Here is a 23014-nt window from a genome sequence, read left to right on the forward strand (position 1 = left end):
ATTCTTCTTAGCAACAGGATGCGGAGGAGCAATGGCCATAAACCAAAACACAAGAAGTTCTACCTCAACACGAGGAAAAACTTCTTTCCATGGAGGTGGCAGACCCTGGAACAGCTGCTCAGGCTGGGTGTGGAATCTCCCTCTCTAGAGACATTCCAACCCCTCCTGGACATGTTCCTGTGTTACCTGCTCCAGGTGACCCTTCCTGGGTAGGGGGGTTGGACTGGGTGATCTCCAGAGGTCCCTTCCACGCCCAACTATTCTGTGATTCTGTGACGCCAAGGGGCAGCGGGGGTGGCGGGCGGAGCGCCGGCTCCCTTCTTCCCTCCCTCCTTCTCCCTGACTCCCTCCCTCTCCCTGTCTCCCTCCCTCCCGCCGTCTCCTGCGACGCCCGGGACGCGGCGGCAGCGCCGGTCCGCCCGCCATGAGCGCCCCGCAGCCCGGTGAGTGGGCGGGGGCGCGGGGGCGCGGGGTCCGCGGGGCCGTGCGGTCCCGGGCCCGGGCAGCTCCGGGTGCGCCCGCAGTCGCGTCTCGGCCTGTCAGCTCTGCGGGGAATAGTGACAGGGCCGGGGCCACCAGCGGCGCATCCCTGCAGCCCGCGCCGGCCGTGGGCTGGGGGTAAGGGGGTGTGGATGCCCCGACCTGCCCCACACACCCTGGGGTCCCGGAGCGAGCGCCCGGGCCCCCGACTGTGCCGTCCAGGTAACGCCTCCCCCAGCGCAGGGGTGATGGAGCCGCGGGAGCCGCGCCGGGGGCTGCAGGTCATTCCCTCGTTGGCCGGCTCCAGACCTGCAGGTCGCGAGTTCGGAGAATCCAGACTTGCCCGAGCTGATATCAAGGACAAATAGTGAGAAATGGAGAATCTCTGCAGGTCTCCATGACAAAATTTGGCACATCCTGGTGTATTGGGCAATGCTCTGAGTAAAGAAGCAATGATAGAACTTGCTCATGTCCACACAAGAAATCAGTAGCAGAACAGGTGTCCCTTTGCTCCGAGTTCCATGTCTGGTTGTGTGGCTGGGCTTCCTTAGGGAGGGAATGGCAGACAGGTGCCAGGTAGAGAGCACAGAGACCACGATCCCCTGTGACTCTGCTAATCAATAACTGATGCCTTGGTCCTCTCTCAGATCATTTATTTGGTGATTTAATTGCACTGTGAAATATTAACTGTGAAGATTTGCTTTGCAAAACATGTAGGATGCCTGCTGTGGCTTTGCCTTCTTATCCTTCCAACCAAGGAATAGTGGTCTTAAAAATCGTTGTGACACACAGTGCTTCGGGTAAGATGCCAGCTGAGAACAAAGATACTGTTAATAATAATAATAATGGCAATGATCATAGCATCATAGAATTCTAAATAACTGTAAATATAAAATTACTGACCTGACAGTGACATGTTGTCACTGGCTGTGATGCCAGACAAACAAACGTGACACTCATCTTGAGAAGAGCTTCAGATCTACTCATGGAAACTACAGATCAGTCAGTCTAGGTTCTGTGCCAGGAAAATTGCCTGTAATTCTAATAAAACCCCAGCATTTTGAAGAGAAGAATGGACTGGATAAATGGGCAGAGAAAAAGGAGTCTCAGGAGTACCCAGAAAAGGGATGTGATGGCTGTGACACACAGGCTGTATAGAGCTGGCTAAGGCTGGTGCTTTCCCTTTGCTGTGTGTTTTCTTAAAATGGATTTTGTCAGTTCTGCACTTCTGCCTGCTGGAGAGGTTTTAGAGGTGACATTTTTGTGTGGTTCTTAAATATTGGAGTCTGGGAGAAAACTGCTCAGACAAGAACTTTTGTTCCCCTTTTGTTGATACCACATGCAGAAAGCAGAGACCAAATGGGACAAGTGTTCGTTTTGCTGGAGTGTCCCTGCCTGTTCCTGAGGCGCTGTCTGTGATGGTGTTTGTGGCCACAGAGGGTTCTGGGGCTGGTGCGAAGGCTCCTCCAGGCAGCATGGCATGGCCAAACCCTAGTGAATCCACTTGCGTTCTTTCCAGTGCTTTAATTGGCTTTGGTTCAGGCCCAACATATTTCCTTATTTCTCCAATGCCCCTTTTGAACTCTGAATTTAATTCAGCATTTTTGAGGACCAGCCTGTTTATAATTCAAATGAGAAAATACCTGTACAGAGACATCTGTGCAACAGAAGCTGCCGCATCACTGTGCTCAGGTGGGAGCTGCATTTTAACTTAGTTGTATGGTCCAGGAATTCTTAGATGCAAGGCAGTGAATGCAAAGGAATTGGACTGAGTTTCTCTTCTGCCTTGACATGCAGTTGCTGGGTGATACCACAAATCGGTACTTGTCACAATTGGTGGAATCTGGTGGTTTCAAATGCAAACTCTGGATTAAAAAAGTAACATAGAACAGTTGCTATAGTACCAGTGCTTAATCAACAGGCATAACAGGATAAGCTACATTGCTTGTTTGTTTAAAGTTTAATTTACTGTTGGCAGCTACCTGCGAGGTTGTTGTGAAACCCCACATAAAGTTCCTATAAATGCATGATCTCTTTAAAAAAAAAATTGTTCTTTCTTTCCTTGAGTATGTTTTTGTGTGTGGCAGCTCAGCCTGGCAATAGACATTTGACTGAATTATCCAACTGAAAGGGATATAATAGAGGTACAGTGGCATTTAAATCTACAGCTAAAGAAAACAAAAGATATTAGTCTCTTGTTGTGTAACTAAAGCACAACCTGCCCAGAGAGCCCAAAGGTCAGGCTGAATGTATTATGCAAGATAAACCTGAGTGTGTAAATTGTACAAATGTAAATGGACTTAGAGTATTATGAACTGCAGCCTACTGTCACTGACTTCGTTATTTGTCCTGTTTTACTGAGGGGAAAGTAAGATACAGTTGTGTTAAGAACTGTTTAAAAATATATCTGTTAATTATGGATGCTTCAGTTTCTGTGTTCAGCTCTCACATCTGACGTTCAGTTTTTGGAAAGTTTGATCTTTGGTAGCTGTGATGATTGTGGTGAGGCCCTGGCACAGGTTGCCCAGAGAAGCTGTGGCTGCCCCATCCCTGGAAGTGTCCAAGGCCAGGTTGGAAGGACCTTGGAGCAACTTGGTCTATGGAAAGTGTCCCTGCCACCAACAGGGCATCAGGCAGAGTGGCTGGGGAGCTGGGTCTGTGCAGCTGGAATCCAGCTCCAGGTACTGTGTGGAACTGCCATGCCCAAGGTCAGGGTGTATCATCCCAGGGGGCTGCTGTGGGAGCTGGGGGTGGTGGAGGCTCTCTGGGCTGGGCCTGTCAGCCTGTGAGTGGTTCCACACTGAGCTTCTTGGCCTTACGTAAAACTCACTTGTTTCTGACACGAATTTTCTGGAGACCAAAAGATGTTGCTTTCACATAATCTAATGGACATTTATCTTACCAAATAGGGCATAATTCGCCAAGGCAGGATTTTGTGCAGCAAATTATTGACTAGTTCTGTTTAACTTAAACTGTAATAATTTGTCAGCCAAGGGGATTATAAATATCTGTATTGATTTTATTGCAGATTTCTTGCAACCTACAACAGCCTTACAGACAAACACCTGGTTGGATATTTCAGCAATGCCAGGATAAGACAACACCTTCAGAGATCAGGACTGGTGATACTGAAAATTTTCCCTGAATTCAACATTTAATTCAGAATGTTTTAATCCTTTTGTTCCATATTTATTTTTGCTCATTGGAGTTTCCCTCTGCAAAATCTTTCAGTTTGCAAAAATACAGCATCATGTTGATTCACTCAGGGCTTTCACACTGAAATATCTTTGACTTGACTGGTTGTTTAAATAGCTTCAGTGTTATTTTTCAAAAGTGTTTAATGGAAAACTGAAGGATTTGCTAAAGATGAATGTGCTGAACATTTTAAAAAACGCCAGTGCGCTCCTAGGTGAGACTGCTTCACGCAGAAAGGCAGGTGCAGCCCTTAGCAGTAGGAAGGTGAGTGTTTAACTCCCTGTACCCCCTTGGGCAGTGGCCCATGAGAAGTAAGGCTGAGCCCTTGTCTATTAGAAATGTGGCTGCTGCTCCCTCCGTTTGGCTACTGGGGCCCATGGGATCAAAGTCCTGTGACCATGCCAGGGGCAGAGGTGGTAGCTAAGCAGGAGGAGAAAGTGGTCTTCCTGGGAAATTGCACTGTTTCAAAACATACTTTATTCCATCTTCTCCTTTTCAGTAACATTACATTTGTGTATGGCAGATCTCAAGAAGTGGAAGAATAACACCTGAGAAAGAATACCGGCTCAATGCCATGAGGAGGGACCACCAGAGATACGTCCAGGAGTGCCTGGCTCATGCCATATTTCATAAGGTCCTTGACATGGAGGTATGCCCTTACTGGGGGTGTGTGAGCCTTCTCAGGTGCTTCCCCGCTGACAACCAGGGGCTGTTAACTTGTACTGAACTGTTTTCCATATGTGCCCTCATGCTCCCCTGGAAGGCTCTCTTCTACTGGGAAAAGGGACAGTCTCTGCTTGACATTCTCTACAGAATTACCTACACAGGCCTCTCGTTGTCAAACCCTGCTGTCACGAGAGCAGGCACTGTCTTGGCTCCCTCACTGCTCTTTGGTAGCCCTCGGATTATGGGATGATATCACAGGACTAGTTTACTTAAAAAAATCCTAATAAAACCAAAACTGTTTGAATACATTTATATTTATCATCTGAGTACAAAATTTGGGCACATTTCTATGGCATATCAAGAGTGGAGTTGGTCCCTACAACTTTACCAACTTTAGCAGTGCTCAGTTGTTCCCTTGGCTGTGTGTATATACACAGGTGAAATGCAAATGGATTCAATCCATAGTAGTTTTATTACCAGGCTCAACGAGGGTAACAGCCAGGGAGAAGGCACAGGACAAGCAGGACAGAACCAAATGTTGTTGCATTCACTGACATCTCATAATGCCCATTAATGGGAATTCTCTTCCTCTTACATTGATAGCGTCATCATCAGCTGGAAATAAAACGGAAACTTGAATATTCTGCAAAGAAGGAGAGGGTGCGGAAAATCAAGGTAAGGCTTGAGTGCTGCTGGGTGCTGATGGCTCCTGGCAGCTTTGCCTGGCAAGTAACAGCCACAAGCCTGGCCAGAGATTCTTTGAGCCAAGTGCTCTTTCTCTGACATTTATGGAAAAGATAAGAAACAGGCAAGTAGAGGGTGATCCTGCCCCAGGTTACATCTACTTCTTCCTCTGTCTAGAAGTTCAGGAACTTCCATTCATGCATCTAATTCCTTCTGAATCTAGTTATTCTTCTGGTTCTACAGTGTTCTTCTTCATGGGGGGATTTAATAATGAGTTGTGTGATATGGTACCTCCTTGCATTTCTGCACAGTAATTAATGCTGTCTGATATCTCAGTTTGATGCTCCATTGGCCTTGGTATGAAAAAGTTAATAACTGTTCTCTATTTCCAAAGCATCTGTAGTTTTACACACCTTCTTTGTATTTCTTCTCAGTTTTCCAAGCTGAAGACCCTCAGTCTGAATCTTTCTTAGCTGAGCCATTCCAAGCTTCTCACTACCGTTGCTATTGTTTTACTTTTTCTAGTTCTACTATTTCTGTTTTGAAATAGGGAACCAGAACAGGATGAATAATTCAAGACCTGTTCTCCTCACAGTAATTCTAGACCCTCTGTGCTTTTGGCTGCTGCTGAGCACTGAGCTCATGTGTTCAGTCGTTTGCCTCTCCACAGGATTTGGGCAGAACTGGCATCTAAGTAATGAAAAGAGGTTTCAGGAGCCCTCACTTTGCTGTCATGTAGGTTGAGCTTGATTCTGTAGTTAGAGTCATGGAAATCCCACAGAAGTCAATGGTTCTCCCCATGAAGTCACTTGGATTCATATGGGAAAAGTTGTTCGGCAGAAACTTGCTCTGCCTTTTTTTTTTCTGTATTAGGAGCCAGAATGCTTTGAGGAGAGTGCCATGAGAAGCTGGCTGCTGCTTTGAGCAGCTGGGGAACATTGTCATATCTGTTAAATTGTAAATAATACATCTATAGGCAGCTCTTCAGGTAAAGAAAGGAGATTTTCCTAAAAGATACTGGTCACTATGGGAATTGAAGAGGCGTTGTTTGCTGACAAAACTCCTGTGGTAGGAAGTCACTCTGTGAAAGCAGCAACTTCAGCACCCTATGAGGGATCCTGGGCTTGGGTAATTTTGAAACATATACCAGAACTGCTTCCTTCAGCAAGACACCTGCAGATACCTGATCTGTATGTGCTGTGCTGGGCTGCAGGAGCCTGGCTGGAGCCAGTGGTGTAACTTAATTCTCACCTCATATGTTCAGTGAATTCGACCAAGTTGCTCATCTGAAAGGAAAGGAGGAAGGCAGATTCCTGAGCGAGGGAGGCTGAGATACAGAGCTGTCTGTTTCCAGTGGGACAGTTATCCCCAGTGGAGGGTTGGTGAGGAGAGAAAGGGGAGATGGGCCGCAGTCAGAGCAGGGAAGAGGCAGGTGCACTCAAATTTAAAGAGACCTTCAAAAAACCAGGAACTGGGAGATACACAGAAATAGGCAGATGAATTGAATCTGGGGGGGTGAGCAGCTGGAGACAGCTGCAGGAGAATGAATCAGAGCTGGTGACAAGTCTTTTCACTTGTCTTTTCACATTCTCCCATGATTTCCTTTCCTTCCTTAACTAGGTGTTCCATCAGGTCCAGATGAGCTGATAATCACAGCTGTCCAGTGAAAGAGATGTAATGAGGCTCAGGCATCACCATTGGAATATTTGGTGCCTCAGAGACATATATTTCTGTTCTTTTAGGAGGAACAATTCAGAAGATCAGTGGAAGATGCGATCCCCATGCATTCTCCACATCCACCACTTTGTCCAAGGAACCATGATGGGCTTCATCCTTTAGTGACTGGAGATCGAGCTGGTCGCTCACAATGGGTGAGTTTTGACAACTTCTCCATTGCCTATCATGGAAGCATGGATAGCTGGAAGTGTGCACATGGACCTGTGACATCTGTACTTAGGACAGAGCACTGACTACCTGGATCATTCTGGATTAGGGCCTCATCCTGTTTGCAGAGTCCTGTCATTAAAGAGGAATCTTCAGAAGACACTGTTGCAGCAATGGCACGTCAGAACTTAGAAAAAAACCAAACAAAACCTTTGCTCTCTGATAAATCTGCTTCAGTCTTTCCCTTTTAGCTGCCTCATGAGATGAGTTGGTATCAGTGCTTTGAGCATTGTCAGTGAATGCCAGAGCTGTAGAAGGGGTTACACATGTTGTGAAGTCCTGAAAGCAGTGGAGGTCTTTTAGAAAACAGAGTTGAAAGAGAGCTCTGAAATGAGTTCTGGAGCTCTGGCTCTTACTCTCTGTTAACAGCAAAGAAACAATGTTATACCCTGGAAATATAATGATAGTAAAGCCTAAGGTCAAAGGCCAAATATATAGTTCAGTTTTAATTAGTTCTCTACAACAATAATGATAATTGGTACAGATGGAAGAGAGACTTTCAAGTCCTGAATGACCTTCTCTCCATACAGAGGGCACCTGGTCTTGTAGTTGATTATGGTGGTGGACATTCTTCCCATCAGCATCGACCCAAGGAGCCTGCACGCTGTGAGGTGGTGAGTTACCTCAGTTAAACAGTGCTGTTAGGCTGTAACTTTTTAACTTGGTATTCTGAAGGGTATACAAGGACAAGAGGAAATAAAAAAGTCAGAAAAAAAGCTGAGTATTGAAGAAAAATAGGCATGTTTTTGTTGCGCATTCTCTCAATGTCCATGTGCTGAAGTCCATAGTGCACTGCTGCAGTTCCTGTGAGTTCATCATGTTTGCTTCAAGGCTGCACGGTGAAGAGACCGTAGCAAAACCTGTATTTATGGCCAAGAGTTGTCTTGGATGATGAAGTTTTGCATGTTCAGTTAGAGGTGCCTAAAGGGGGCTGACTCTTTGGAGAACTAGAAAATGTCCTGTCCTGGAGGTACCTGAAATCACTCGCTGCTTCCAGATATTTTCATCAGTGCTATTTTTTTCCTTTATGGTGCTGCTCTGCTCTGGAAGTTATGCACTGAGATTTTGTTGCTGTTTTCTTTTCCCTTTTGTAGAGTTCCTGGCGACCAAATACAGCTCCAGGAAATGTGCAGCAACCGTTTCGCCTCCAGCCCCTTCGCGGCCGGGCTGCAGCAGGGTCGCTACCAAAGGGTTCCCAACAGAAGTGCCATGTACTGGAATGGAATCAGCAGTTTGCCCGTGGGGTGAGGCTGTATTTCATTCTGAAAATAATAGCATTTTAGGGACAGTTTTATAATACTGCTTTAGTACTGTAGTTCCCAGAACTGTGTAGTGCAGGGACAATGCCTTTCAAATGGCATCAGCTTTTATTTGAACTCTCCTTTTTCACTTCCCCTTAATTTTCAAGATGTTGTCTTACTGGTCCAGTTCTTGAGGAAAAATGTGGTGACTAATCTTTCTTAGTATAAAATCTCTCTGCATACAAAATTTCCTCCCTCTATGTAAATTTTCTGTTATGCAGAGAGGGAAGCAAACATCTGGTTAAGACCAGTGGGTTCAGAGAATGAGAGTCAAACATGATCTCAATATGTTCACCATCACTTTCAAGTGATATTTGGAGTTGTCTTCTGTTCTAGAAAAATATAATGTAATTGGCTTTGTGATATGAGTTCCATGGAAGATTTTGGAGTGGGACTGTGACCTGCTACTGCTGTATGAATACAGACACTGAATGAATAGCTCCCTTCTGCTCTGCATTTGCTCTGTGTTGGGATGATCACAATCCTTTGTCCAAGAATTTGCTGGTATTGTTTATGTATATTCAAATTATGGGTGACTTAATGGTTTCTTCAATGCTCTCAACTGACGAAACAGCTAAATCAGGTGTCAGGTATGAGAACGTGATGCAGAGCTCAGAGCCAGAGCATGCAGCATTTACAGGACTGGCCGTGTCTTGCTCTTCAGGACCCTGGTCCTCTGTTTGCATTTCATTCTGAAAGAGGACTAAACCTCCACTCAGGTGGGGAAGCAGCATTTTGAACCTCATTTCGTGTAACAGATACCAAGTGATGTTCCTGTTGGACAACTCTGGCTGCTTTGGAATGTGTTTTCCAGCTGTGAGAGCAGCACTGCTGCGGGGCTTTGCAGCGTTCTGTCTGAGATCAGAGTTCTGCTGGGCTGCAGGCAGGGCTTGGTTTGCAGTGCTGTCTGTATCTCTGAGGGTGACATTTTCAAGCAATCCGCATGTTGTCTTGCTAATTAAAAGAAAGGGATTTAGCACAGAAATGTTTTAATGAACAAATTACAGGCCCCATGTTAAGGAACTGTTCCAGAAGGATGTGTGCTGCTAAATGTACCAAACAGTCAGACCATGGCCAGTTCCATATGCTCAGGAGCTGGTTCTGCAAAACCTATGTCACCTGGTTAAAATGTTTTTGCAGGGGGAGAGAAGTGAGTTAAGGCTTCTGAATTCAGTGGAGTACGTGACTGGTGTATCCCCATATCAGCTGCCTGTCATTAACCCTTGTGTGGTGCCAGTGCCACCACCTCGCCGGCACAGAGGGGACAGGGGTGTCCCTGCAGGGAGAAGTGGGATGCCCACAGGGAGACGGTTTCGTCCCACCACTGCATCGAATGACACAAGGCAACTTTTAACAAAGGTAAGTTATCTCTGTCTGTGTACAACTGTATTACCTTCCTCATTGGTCTATTTGCCTAATGCTGAAAGGTTTGCATAAAGAAAATATATAACTATTAAAATATATAACTGCTGTACGTGCCTCTGTAAACTAAAGCATTTGGTGTCTTTCATCAACTGGGGAGAAAACAGGTGCTGAACAAAAACTCATAGGACCTTCCACTTCAGTTAATCTGATCCCGTCTCTGGCCATAGCTGGCACCAGAGCTCCAGGGATTTTTGAAATGCCTGAAGTGTATGAACACTGCATGGGTTATACTCTGTCTCCAGCCAGGTTTGACTCCTGTAAATAAAACTGTAGGAACCCAGGATTGGGAGGGACAATATGGGTCATGAGACATGGTCCCTGCAACTTGGTGCTATTCAATTAAATGGGTTTTCACTTTGAAATATTTCCCTGCCGCCTGCATGTTACAAACATTTCCCAATTTAATCAGCCCAGCACCTGTCGTAAAAGCCTCAAGCGTGTGCTGCACAACCATGAGCTTTTTGTTCCCCTCTTGTTGGAGCTGGAAGCTGAAGGCATTTCTGTGTGTTTCCTGCTGCAGAATTCTGGAGGGTTCCCCAAATCCCCATTATGCAGCAATGCTGTTGTCACCATGGCCTACATAGGAAAGAGTTTGCCTTTGTCTCATGATGATTACAGGGATGAAATCAAAGTCTATCAGCAGCACTGTGGAGGAGAAAACCTTTGTGTCTACAGCGGCAAGCTTTTGGAAGGAGGTAAGGATAGAGTCAAAGAGCTCGTATTGATTCTGGCAACATCTTTTTTGGTTAAAGCTTTGCTGTGACACCAATGATTTCAGCTGAACTCAGTCGAGATACCTGCATTCAGGGATTTTTATACCATCTGCCTCCACACTAAATCTGGATCTACTGTTCCGTGATTGAAAGTGAAGTTAGAATTACTTTTTCAAATTATGGTAGAGGGAATTTAGAGAGCTAATTTAACAAAATACTGTAGCTTAGATTAATTTTCTATAGAGATGTATGGTTAATGGAGTGGTTGTAGCAGTAAGCTGGACTTAAATAGGATTTATCTGAGTAGCTAAAATACATCAGTGCGTGTTGCTTATTATTCCAGAAGGAAAAGTACATAGTGGGAGCCCAGTTCTCATCTCTTTTATGTGAGTGCAATTCCATCACACCAGTAAAAGGTGAATTGTGTTCTGGGAAGCTGGGCACATGAAATGGCTGGGAGGCTCTTGCCTCTCTTCTGCTGTGGCCGTGAGTGGCCAAACTGACAGTGTGCTCACCTGTCCTAGCTGTGCCCACCTTGGATCCTGGGGATGGCGAGAGCCAGGGCTGTGTGTGTGTAGGGGTAGAGTGTGGCCAACTGATGAACAGAGCTGAGAACCCCAGTGGCTGGCACAGAGGGCTGAGTGCTGTGCTGATGCCGGTGAGATACAGCAATTGCCCCAGGCTGACAGGGAACTGTAATGTTTTTCTTTGAACCTTTTCTTTCTATGATTGCAGAGACCTTCCAGTTCATCTCCAAGAGGCACCATGGCTTCCCGTTCAGCCTCACCTTTTTTCTCAACGGGATGCAAGTCCACAGGCTGAGCTGTTGCTGTGAGTACAAACATCAGAGGCGCTCCCGGCTGCGAAGCAGAAACAGATACTTCAGGTTTCTCAATGTGGAGGGAGCATCTCCTTGCTACAGGTACGGAGACGAGTACACTTTGCTCACAGATACTTGGTTTTTAGGGAGTTTCTCACTTGTTCCTGTTTCATCTCTCTGGCTCCCCACAGCTCTGTAGAACCTGCTCTGTTTCTCAGTGCCCCTTGGACTGCAGTTACCTGTCAGGGTCTCACCTCCAAGGGTGCCAACACAGCCGTTTTCCTGTGCCTGCTCAGTCTCCCTGTGTTGTGTGCATGGCATGGACAGTGTTGGTGCTGGCTCTGTCGGAGTGTTAGAGGTGGCTGAGCATGGGGTAGTGGCTGTGGGGTGTGGTTCATGTGCCATCCGTGTGTCTCTGGCCCAAGTGGCAGTGAAACAAATATCAGGCTGTGGTTTTCAGAGGCTTTTTTGTGTATAATTTATTTTTAAACAGCTCTACCTCTGAGGTGGGATTCTGCTGTGATACCCCTGACTGCAGAATAAGGCAGCACTGAATGTTGACCATGGTTCAGAAAGCAAATCTGTGCAGAAGGGTCTCGGGTTTGGGTGAAAGTCAGTGCTGTGACCAACAACTGTGGTTCTGCCAAAACGCTTTATTTGTCATAAACCTTCCTTTTCTGTGATTGTTAATTCAGGCCAGACAAGTAAACTTCTGGATATGTGGATAATTAAAAAACTTTCATGTTCTTTTAAGAAATAATTTTTAAAAGAGCAGCAAGCAGTTGGAACAAGAGACTGTCCACAAAGCTGTACCCGGTTCCTTCAGATAAGGACTGAATTCTAAGAAATATTGTACCATATTTTTTTATTCCAGTCTAACAATGAACATGATTTATGTAAATGTGTTATCTAGCATGTTCAAAGAATTGAATAGCTTCTGAATTCAGAATGGATATATTGGCTATAGAATTTAGGAAGTGCTCAAATCTCGGCTTTGTGTGATTTCTAGAAAGATTTGAAGTGAATTTTCTGAATTTAATACAGTATTCAAAAATTGGTTAATTCCTTCCTGAATCAGCCCTGCTTTCTGTCCCCCTTCCCCTCTTATTCATAGTGATTTCTGTTTTCCTGCCTCTTGTCAGTCCAACTGACCTTATCTGGTGACTTAAAACCCATCTCTATTGACCTGATTTTCCCCATAAATGACAATTAGTTTCACATCCCTTCAAGTCAGGTGCAATTGTGTTTGTTTCCTGCTCTGTGACACACATTGAATACCTACTCTGGTTCCCAACATGGTAGGTCAGGGCTTTGGCTCACGATGAGGTGATGCAGTGATTTCTGTACCATGTCTGAGCCTTACTCTGAGAGTTTTCTGCTGTCTGAGATTCAGCATTTCTGTACAGCAGAAGTGCTTCAATATCCCAAAGGTCCCTGAAGAAAACACAAGGAACAAAGCATTAAGGGGTAGGACTCTTCAGAAATGGTCATGTTTATTTTTTATGCCCACAAAATGAAAAGATTTCTGGCCTGAATGACTGTGGGATACTTCACAGTAGTTTGGAGACAGTTGAAATGTGAGGGGAATTGCAATCAAGCTTTACATTAAAAGAGTGGTTTGGGGGGAAGAAGAGATTTTAAAACATGGTTGTCCTTGAAGAAAAAATGTTTTTCCAGAGAGATTTAGGAGTAGTTAAAGTGAAAGTTCCGGTTTCAGTTTCACCCTCTACTTGCAGATTTGACCCCACGTACTATCCACAGCATGGTGTCCTGGCCCTTGTGGTGGGTGCAGGGTGGTGTAGGGTGGCTCTTGGTGTCAGTTAATGTTACATCAGAAGTAGGAACTCTGGTCTCTTGTGTGGGCCTCCTGACCACATGTCACGCCATTTTATACAAGAGGAGCCATCTCAACAACTCATTCAAAATGCTTTGTTTTCCAGCTACTTGGGTTTCTTTTAGATAGGAAAACAGAACAGAAGATGAAAATGATTCACTTTCAGTCTCCCTCATCCCCCACAGTTATGAGATCCAGCAGACAAATTCAGAAACCCCCAGTCTTATGCACAAACTCTGAGTTACCACTTTACTGGATTTTACAGCAGTATCTGGATCCAGCCCACGTGTGACTTGGAGCTTGTCCGCCTTTCTCAGAGGTTCTGTCTTCAAAGCCAATGCAGGCCGTGCAGGTTCTAATGAAGTGTCACTTGTAATAATTTTGTTTTTAATTTGTTTATATGTCAATTGTCACCTGTAAGTGCAGACAGCGTTACTCTCCTTCAAGGAAGAACTTCTTCTGTGTTAGGGGACCTCTCTGGGATTTTGGGGTGCTTGTCAGCGTAAGTCACTGTGACAGTGCAGAGACAGATGGGTACCTGGTTTCCCTGCTGATAATGAGCTGAACTTGCTGTCTGCTGCCTTCCATTGTTCACAAGAAGAAAAATGTGATATTTCCTAATCTGTGTTATTTTATAGGTGCATTATTGCGATGGGCCTGGACAAAAAGCTATCCCCTCCCAAGAGGAAGATAGAGTACCGTGTGGAGAAGCATGTGGATTCCTGGGAATGTGCTCTGCACAGTGAGCCAAGTAACAGCAGTGTTGAGCAGAAATCAGTGAAAAATTCAATGTTAGTCGTCTTACCATCTCATGAAGCAAGTGTGGAAACTGTTGAGGAAAAAGCGGAGACTGCAGAGGAGTACGGAGAAGAAGAAATGACAAACCAATCTAGTCATGAGAGTGAAGATAGTCAGGAAGACATCAGTAAAAATGGTACAGTATTCCCAAACATGAGTGGGGGATGAGAAATGGGAGAGGATGATTCTGGAGAAGGTATGGGATTATGGACCTCTCACTTTGCCTGGGTCTTGAGAAATATGGTGATGCCTGTGGCTGGGCAATAGAATTAGTGGGGCTCCTTTCAGCCATCCAACAGGATGAGATGGTTTGCAAGAGCCAAGAAAGTGAGTAAGGAAGGGTGGTGAGGCTCTGGCACAGGTTGCCCAGAGAAACTGTGGCTGTCCCATCCTTGGAAGCATCCAAGGTCAGGTTGGAGGGGGCTTGGGGCAACCCGATCTTGTGGAAGATGTTCTCTTCCATGGAGGAGGCATTGAGCTCAGCCTCTCCCTTTACTTCCTTATTGTAGTCTTCTTCAGAGGCAGTCACATTTAGAGAGAGATTTTGACTCCTACTTCTTATTCCTATTTTTCCTTTCACAGTTCTGCGGTGTGACTGCTCAGATGCCTTGTTAGTCCCTCCAGATGTGTGTTTGGGATTAATCAGGCCTTTTTCCTTCAGGAGGAGCTGCCCTTCTGAGAGTTACCTGAGTCCTCACTGCCAACACTGCAATTGGAATATCGATTGATTTTTAATACAGAAAATAAATCTCCTTATTCCCTTAGTTGTCATTGTCTGGGTACTGTTTATTTGCCTAATTGGTTCTGCATCAGGAACTCTTCATTTCTGCCCTTGGCATTCTGTCCCTTCAGTATATGAAAAGCCCTGATGTAAAGAAAGGAGGTGAGGAATGACAAGCACGAGGGACAGCTAGTGTGGCAGCAGTGACAGTCACCTGCACAGGGCAGGTGTCTTCCCTCGCTGCTGCGGGTGCAGGGAGCCTCTGATAGCAGCGGAATGACTGGATTTTAGGTGGGAATCACCGACATCTCTTGTGCTGGTACCTGGGATGTGCACAGTGCAGCTTTGGCATGGAAGGGGAGTGTTCTTTAATGCATCTTTATGTACAGATCTGAGCAAAGTTATCTGTCAAATGTCACAGCTTGTCGGGCGAGTGTCTGGCTGAAATTCAGACTTGTGGATGTAAGAGTGGTAATTCTGTGCAATCTTCATTTGTACTGGGATTTCCCCTGGGCCTGAAGGAGCATTTCAGAGCAGTGTTATAAAAGCGTGCCTCTGCAGTGCCCTTTGGCTGGGTTTAATTAGATTCATTGAGTTTGTAAGACACTTCTTAGCTATTTATCATACTTTGCACTTTTCTCCAGCTTTCTTGATCACTTGTAGTTTTTTTCGTCACAACCAGTTTTTCTCCTGTAATAAGAGACTTTTGCATTTAATTTCTGAGTTTGCCCACCTTTTAATTTTTCTAGTCCTTTCCATGGCTAATGATTTTGTTTGGTTTTGTTTTAATATATTAATCATGCTCGGTGCATCAGTCAGTAGTTTTGCTGCATTTTTGCAACTCTATGAGGAACATGATGCTTTTTTATGATAATGTGCTCTTACGATTCCTATCTGTGGTCTTAGATTCTCTCATGGCTTTAAAAAGACTGAGCAAATATAAGGGCAAAAGGAGATTAATGAAGTTAACGTCTGTCTGCTTAAAAAGAATGTTATTAGTTGTGAATTCTGTTTTCTGTGTCACAGTGCCATTCTTCTATTTTAGGGTATGATGAAGATTTTGAAGCAGATGAAGAAGTTAATGAAGAGGGACAGACTGCTGATCAAACAAATGGAATGTCAGAGTCATCCTCAGATGATAAAAACCATAATTTAGACTATGGAAAGGAGAGTGGAACCTCATCACAGAAGGCACGCCAGGCCTCTGAGAGTGAGAAAGATGAAAGTGATGGATATTCTGACAGGGACTCTGAGAATAATCAACAAGGTTAGTTTTGTTTGTAATGAGGCTTAGAGAAGCTGACCTGGTGCATGTTTTACAGTTTGTGTGTCCAGTATGTATGGTGAGTCTGCATGGAGAAACCCATGCCATTCCTACTGACAAAGTAAAAGACAGCTGTTTTATTTGTTATTAATTTTACATCTGCCACTGAACCGCAGGCAGCCCCCTGGAAGTGGGAGCGTGGGCTTTTTGCTGAGCTGTTTAGGTGCTGGAATGGAGATGGAGGCAGGCAGCGGGTTTGCAGGGCAGCCCTCCATGTCAGTGGGACTCACACCTCAAGAAGCTGTGACCCCTTTCACCTTATGAAGGGTCCCAGGAAACCTGACAGACCAGCCTGGGTTTTATAAATACTGTCTTTAGTGGCCCTGAATATGACCCTAATGTATCTGTCTGTGCCAAAGATCCAGAAACCAATAGATTGTCTGAGGGGAAAGGTCTGGAGAGGAACAACCTTGGATTTTCTCATGGTAGAGGAGTAGTATTCTGAGTGGGAGTCTTTAAACTGTGGCTGTAAGGTTTCTTGGTACAATATGTTTTTCTGAGCATGCAGTTCTGCATGGATGACAGTTCTGGCACTTCTACTTATTCAGCCTGACTGGATTTTTCTGCCTTGAGTTTCACCAATCTCTTCTTGAACCTGTGTGGACTATGGGCAGCAGCAAGGCTGTGCAGCGGTCAGCTCTGCTGGTCAGCTCAGTGTTAGCTGAAGGATTACTGCCTTTTTTCCCCTCAAACTTTCCATTTTTGAATTTAAATGATGATGTCTGTATGTTTTTCTAGAGAAGACAGTGAACTTCATCTCCAGTTTGACCTGAATAGTTTACACATGGTTTTGGAGGTCTTTCTAATATTCACTGAGTTAACAGGAGTGCACTAAAGGATTGTTGCTATGGTTGAAGTCTTTTATCAAACAGAGCTCAAGAATCTATGCTAAACCCTGTCTGAGTGACACTTAAAGGTGCATTTGGAGGTATATTTCTGTGTGACTGATAGAAGTTAATTTCCATTATCAGAAGGTTAATTTCCATTAGAGGTTAATTTTCATTATCAGAAAAAAACCCCGAAAACATTAAATGGATTTAAACATTGATACATCTGGCCAATGTTCTTCTGTTTACACTCACTGGAATTTTGTCATGATATCCTCAGATGGTGTAATTCAGAGATTGCTGTTGGTTGAAATTCTGTACTTTGTGAGTGCCCAGTGAATGCAGATGCTTAGTGATAAATACTAAACCAAAGTACTGTTTGCTGTTTCCAGAGAGGAGACCTGCAGACTCTCTCTCGTCCATCAGCACTCAGTGCAGCACTGAGGGTGACTCTCATGCTGAAACAATGACGGACGATGGCAAAGAGGAGTGTGATATCAAAAAGGCATCTGATAGCACAGCACATGCACAGTATGGAAATGGGAATGGGGAGAATAAACTGCTCAGAAGGGAGGAGAATAAGGAGACTTCTGCACTGGAAAACAAAGGAATAGATGAAGCAGGAAAGGCAAAACCAGAAGATCTAGCAGCAAGGGAAGATACTGGAATTTTTCATGAAAATATAATGGCAATGCAGCATCAAAGTCCTGAAGTTAACGGGGAACTCAGACAGGCTGGGTCAGGAGAAAGTAGCATGAATGATGATGATGAATGTCTTCCAGTGCCTCGGGAAACTGGGATGTTGAATGTGGAGGATGGCAATGAAGAGTCTCCTCAGAGTGAGGAAGGAGGGGGTGAGTACAGCCCTCTACATAGCTCTGAGTGACTGGTGCATGTCACCATGCTCTCAGTCATGGTGCAGCACAGGGAGTTGCTGGACTGTTTTCAGGATGCTGGAACACTCTGTGCTGCTGTGAGCCCAATAACCACTCAGAACGTAACCTTGTCTTGGTGTTTCTCTGCTAGTATTTCCAGTATTTCCAGGCTCTGCCCAATCATGGATTTTAAACCATTTTAAACCAGGCTGAGGGGGCTGGATGGCTTCTACTCCCCTTTTGCTCTTTAATGGTTTCTCTTTCTTACTTCCTGTTTTCTTTGTGATAGTTTTTGAAGATTGCAAACCAGATGAGGAGGAAATGGCAAAGGCAACTGGAAATGATCATCCTGTGAATTCTGACCCTGAACCTGGTGATTTCCGTGCTGGTGAGGAAGCAGAGAATGCAGCAAGTATAGAGCATGATGCCAGTGAAGGTGAGGTTGACTGCCAGTCAGGGAGAAGGATTAAATCTTATTAATCTGAAGTCTTTTTACAGAAGTGTTTGCCCTTTCCCTTTCCTTTGGCTGTTAACTCTCCTTGTGCTTTTTTCTTTCCTAACTTGTATAGAACTGGGTGATGACTAGCTGGTTTCTGTAGTTATGTATAATTAATGCTTTTTTGGCATTTAAATGGTTCTAGGCAAAGACCCCAGACCATGGTAAACTGGCTGTGAGTTGGGAAAATAGCCACAGAAAGCAGAAACATAGTGAGGTTTCCTGTGCTTCCAGGTAGTGTGGGGCAGCCTCGGGAAGCGCTTTGGTTCCCAGGGGCAGGAATCAACCCTGTGTTATTCCCCAGTGTAATTAAAGAATCCACGGGAAGCAATTACCCATTTTATACAGCTGAGTGTTCTTCCTCCCGTGTGTGCGTATTTTACATGAGCAATTTGCCACCTATTTCTGACTTTCTGAGTGTCACTGTCAAGGTTACGGGTGTTTCACACGCACACCTGAGCTCCCTGCAGGCAGGAAGGGAGGGAGGCAGAGCAGGCAGGGCAGGCAAGATTGGCAAAGATGAAAGCTGGCCTTGCATCAACATTTTTTCTTACATTCATTATGCCAGATGCTAGGACAGCAGCACTAGAGATGTAGTCAGAGCCCAGGGGTGTGATGAGAAGAAGCACAGCAAGTTTTCTTCTGGTCCCCATGTCCCTCATTGCTGGGCAGAGACGGTACCTTTAACACCAACTCTGTAAAACATGTAACATTGACACAGTGCTGAGTAAAACCAATGTTTTATTTTTCCCTAACAGCACCAGATGGAAGTTTCTCGGCAGAAGGGAGGAGAAGCCTTGATGTGCAGGAGGCAGCAGGACAAGAAGTACAAGAAGGGCAGGTGGCAGGGCAGAGACAAACCCTGGAGCAGGATGGTGCTGCCACGGGAAGAGATGCTGGCAGCAAAGAGTCTGGAGGAGAAGGGATACGGGAGAGGGATTTACTGCCCCAGGAAGAGACAGGGTCTGCGCTGGAGGAATCCACACCTGAGGAAGGCACTGTGGCAGAGGAACATCCAAAAGGGAAGGGGACAGAAGAGAGAGTGGAGTCGAGCACAGAGGTGTCACCTGGGGAGCAGGAGGTGCTGGTGGAGGGGACGGAGATCAAGGCAGCACTAGGAGAGCTGGCACCTGGGGGAGAGGGGCCAGCTGGGGAACTGCCAGGCTGGGAGGCAGACAGAGCCGTGTCTGAGGGGCAGGAGGGGGATGGAGGGGTCACTGAGGAGGAGGCCGTGGAGAAAGGCCCCGAGGGAGTGGCAGAGGAGGAGGTAGGTGAGGCAGTGCCAGAGGCAGGGGAGTCGCTGTGGGAGGGAGGGTCCACAGGGAAAGGTGCTGTGGTCGGTGCTGTGGCAGATGGAGAGGAGGCTGTGGAGGATGCCGACCTGGCAGGAAAAGGTATTGCCGGGGTTGTTTGCCCTGAAGGAGAAGGGGCTGTTGAGGAAGACAGTTCTGAAGGGCAGGAGGCAGTGGAGAAGCCTGGGGCTCTCCTGGAAGCATTAGGGGATATGGAAACAGGAGAAGCAATGCCTGGAGGGGAAGGGTTTGTAAAGCCAAATAAGTTTTCCCAGCTGAAAGCATTAGAGGAAGAGTGGATGGAGATGGGGAAGGCTGCCACAGGAGCAGCAGCATCTGAACGTGGCCAGGTATGCAGGGTAGGAGGGAACGTTCTCCAAAGAGTGGAGGACATGATGGAGGTGTCAGTGGAGCCTGGCAAGGGTACTGTGCTGGAAGTGGCACCTGGGTTAGGGCCACTGGGGGGTGCTGGGGACGATCCCATCAGTGAAGGGTCATCTCAGGTAGAGGAGACCCCGGCAGTGCAGGAGGAGGAGGGTGCAGTGGAAGCACTTTGGAGTGGAAACCCATCTGTGGGCAGCAAAGCAGAGACAGAGAGAGCCATGGAAGGAAAACCCAATGGAGGGGTGGCGGGAGGGTCTGCAGAGGCGTCCACCCAGGGGTTGGGAGGTGGAGAGGAGCCCACAGGTGGAGCAGCAGGTCCAAGAGAGCCAACAACTGGGATGGAGGGGTGGCTGAGGTATGGAAAAGAGAGAGGAAAGGGGAGGCCTTCTGGGGAGGGGGTGGTGGGTGATGCAGCAGTGCCAGCCCTGGGGTTGGACATGAGCCGGGCAGGGGAGCCCGGGCTGGTGGCCATCGCTGTGATGGGTGGCCAAGCTGGGCGAGGGGCTCTGGCCGAGGAACTGGCCAGGGAGCCGGCGCTGGCCGAGGGGGTGGCAGTGGCTGGGGATGCAGGGTGGCAGAGGGACGTGCACAGGATGGGGTGACGGAGGAGTGCTGGGGGCACAGAGCGGGACAGGGGTGGCAGTGGCAAAGGGGATGTCAGCCAAGGGAAGGTGGGCAGCCAGAGAGTCTGGGAGGGACAGGGCAGGGGTGGCTGATGGAGCTGTGGCTGGTGAGCGAGGGATGAACCAGGAGGCAGCACTGGGGTGCGAGGCAAGTGGGCCAGAGCCAGTGGGGGCCGAGGGCCAGGGGGAGGCAGAGTGGGAGTGGGTCACAATGCATATGGTGTCCTCAGGGCACGAAGAAGTCCGTAGAGCAACGTCCCCTGGGGAACAGCTGACTGCAGAAACCTCCCCAAACACCCCTGCCCATGGGGATGGGGGAATGGAGCTGATGGGAAGAGAGTCTGCAGGCGGCGAGGGGCTGTGCTTGGGCACCCAGCCACAGCTGGCAGGTCCTGGGACAGGGGCAGTGGAGGGCAAGGACGAGCAGCAGGAGGGGATGGAGCAGGCGGGAGTGAAAACAGAGGGAGAACAGCAGGGTCCTTGTGAAAACACGAGAGAGAGCGAGGTAGTGGCTGTCTTGGCAAGTGCAGAGAACTCTGCTGGGGCCGGGCAACAGAGGAAGGACAGTCCCGTCGTCGGAGGGAGCCCAGGAGCTGCTGATGTGGGTGAGAGGAGCCCCAAACCCCGTCAGGTGAGTCCTGCGTGGATTGGTCACTGCCCCCAGGCTGATCCCTGTCAGAGGCAGAAGATGCACCATTGCTTAATGCACCATTGCTTAATTATCTGCTGCTGGTAGCTGGAACAAGGGATGATAAATCCTTTTGGGTGGCGGCTGCCTGCGTTCTTTCCTGTTCCCAAAATCCTGAGTAAATCCCTTTGCTGTGGCATTAATTCTCGCAGCCCCTCCGCCCTCTCTCCCCTCTAGCCGTGCAGAGCAGCTAACCCCACCCAGCTTGCCGCAGCTCTGGTGGCACTGGGTGAGCCCTGGCAGCATCCGTGGGCTCTGGAACACCAGGTCAGCATCAGCACTTGGTTTCGCTGTTACTCTGGCCTCTGCTTGTTGGAGATGTCACAGCAATACCTCAGTAGCTCCAAGTTCAGAACGTTTTCTGTAACATTTACTCATTGTTCCGTAGGACAGTGTAAACCCAGACCCAATCATCGTATCCGCAGAACAGTCCCATGATGGGGAAGAAACTCTGCTCTGAGCTTTTTCAGCAGCTCCTCAATGCTGTGTCCTGTAACATTCACACAATTAGCTGTGGGTTTGTGCCAGCTGGGATGTCACTCCTCTGTTGACTGCGCGAGTACCACAACCACCTGTCACATTTCACCATAGCAGCTCCTCAGTGTGCAGCAGACAACTGAAACGAGCCTGTGTTTGCCAGCCCAGGAAACAGTGCTGCTTCAGAATTATGAAGACAGTAATCACCAGGATTGTTCCACAGCTGTCATGCTTGTTTTTCCCAAAACCAGAGGAATACTGGACTGGCTGAACTTTCCCTCCTCCCCCATGCATCGCTCCTGCGGGCAGGCAGGAGGATGAGGGCAGATGTGCTGTGTGTGTTTGTCTGTACAGGGTGCCCATGTCTGAGTGTATCTGTCATTTTTTGGGGTGTCTTTGCCTTTCTGAGCTGCAGCCTTTTGTCAGTCAGGCTGTGTCCTCACTGCTGTGCATGGGGCACTTGTGCATGCCATTGTTTGATTCTGGTAAGATCATCCAGGGACGTTCAGCAGAGATGCAATGGCAAGATCAGAGGTGAAGGAGGCCTCACACGAGGGTTTTAGCCTGGGGACTTCCCCACCCCAGATTAGGGGAGGGTAGCTCTCCTGCATGCAGAGTGCCCCCTGTGCTGGGGGGCATGAGGGGCTTCTGTCTCAGGGATCCACACTTGCTGTTGGCCACAGTTCAGGGCATGCTTGGCACTTTGAAATGTTGAGAGTTGTTAAATCAGAACAATTCTAACAAGTATTTGTAAATGCATAAAGCCTGGCCTTTTGCTTTTGCTTGTGTCAGTCAGAAGTGACTTCCTGGCCCATGGAGCCTGGGCTGAGGCTGCAAGAGGGTGGTCAGTGTAGAGCTGTCTCAGCCTGGCAGTGGCTGCCCTTCTCTACTGCCTGAGGCTCTTCTCAGCTCTCCTGCACCTCTATGGGCCCACCAAGACCTTTCTGAGCTGGGCACCTGGGGCTGGGTGTGCAGCAGCCTCTGGGCACTGTTTGGTGGGCACAGGAGACTCAGCCCCACACAGTAGGGACTGTAATTGCATTTCAAGTAGGAAAATGAGGCTGAAATGAGTAGGATTTTGAGTGGATTGGTTCTCTGAGTCACTTCAGATCAATATGCATGGGAGTGGAAACTCAAATGTGATCAAGTGGTTGCTGTGTTCCCTCTATTAGAGGCAGTTGCATTTGTACGTGCAGTCTGTGCACATTCCTGCTAAGGACCATCTCAGAAGGTTGTGTTTTCTGTATACATATCAGACCTGCACATTCACTTGGGTCTATTAAACACCTGTACCAGTCTGTGCAGCTCCTTCAGTTTTTGCCAGCGGTTTAACTGTAGGAATAACCCCTGCCTGTGCAGCAGGGCCAGCACTGTGGTGTCTGTCTCAGTTTGCCAAGGACTGACTGATGTTGTGCTGAGTGTTTGTGCTGCTAAAGCTGCCTTGGGC

The 23014-nt window shown here is 47.2% G+C and overlaps 2 protein-coding genes across 2 annotated transcripts; both read left to right on the plus strand.

Annotated features, from left to right (window-relative positions):
- Positions 1-354: 354 nt before the first annotated feature.
- Positions 355-20171, plus strand: ERICH3 (glutamate rich 3; the record flags this gene model as incomplete). Its single annotated transcript, XM_029959734.1, has 15 exons — positions 355-443; positions 3509-3602; positions 4199-4324; positions 4945-5016; positions 6768-6896; positions 7500-7583; positions 8064-8213; positions 9411-9629; positions 10216-10390; positions 11144-11330; positions 13701-13996; positions 15627-15848; positions 17125-17586; positions 17897-18043; positions 18862-20171. Coding segments are annotated over 15 exons (3762 nt in total), but the record flags the coding sequence as incomplete, so codon positions are not given.
- A 261-nt stretch (positions 20172-20432) lies between these two features.
- LOC108639607 lies at positions 20433-22877 on the plus strand. The gene is made up of 2 exons (XM_029959780.1): positions 20433-21033; positions 21479-22877. Exons 1-2 carry the CDS (start codon positions 20434-20436, stop codon positions 21548-21550), a joined length of 672 nt encoding a protein of 223 aa, XP_029815640.1. The 5' UTR covers position 20433; the 3' UTR covers positions 21551-22877.
- The last annotated feature ends 137 nt before the right edge of the window (positions 22878-23014 follow it).

Source organism: Manacus vitellinus, unplaced genomic scaffold (genome assembly GCF_001715985.3).
Source record: "Manacus vitellinus isolate BGI_N305 unplaced genomic scaffold, ASM171598v3 scaffold_21_pilon, whole genome shotgun sequence".
In the NCBI taxonomy this organism is placed as follows: Eukaryota; Metazoa; Chordata; class Aves; order Passeriformes; family Pipridae; genus Manacus; species Manacus vitellinus.

What these genes read in the sequence shown, in the direction of transcription:
- LOC108639607 (XM_029959780.1), top strand. Translation starts at nt 20,434, where the DNA reads ATGTCAGCCAAGGGAAGGTGGGCAGCCAGAGAGTCTGGGAGGGACAGG. An exon ending in GGAGCCCCAAACCCCGTCAG is followed by an intron (nt 21,034 to 21,478) that starts GTGAGTCCTGCG and finishes ATTGTTCCGTAG; the next exon opens with GACAGTGTAAACCCAGACCC.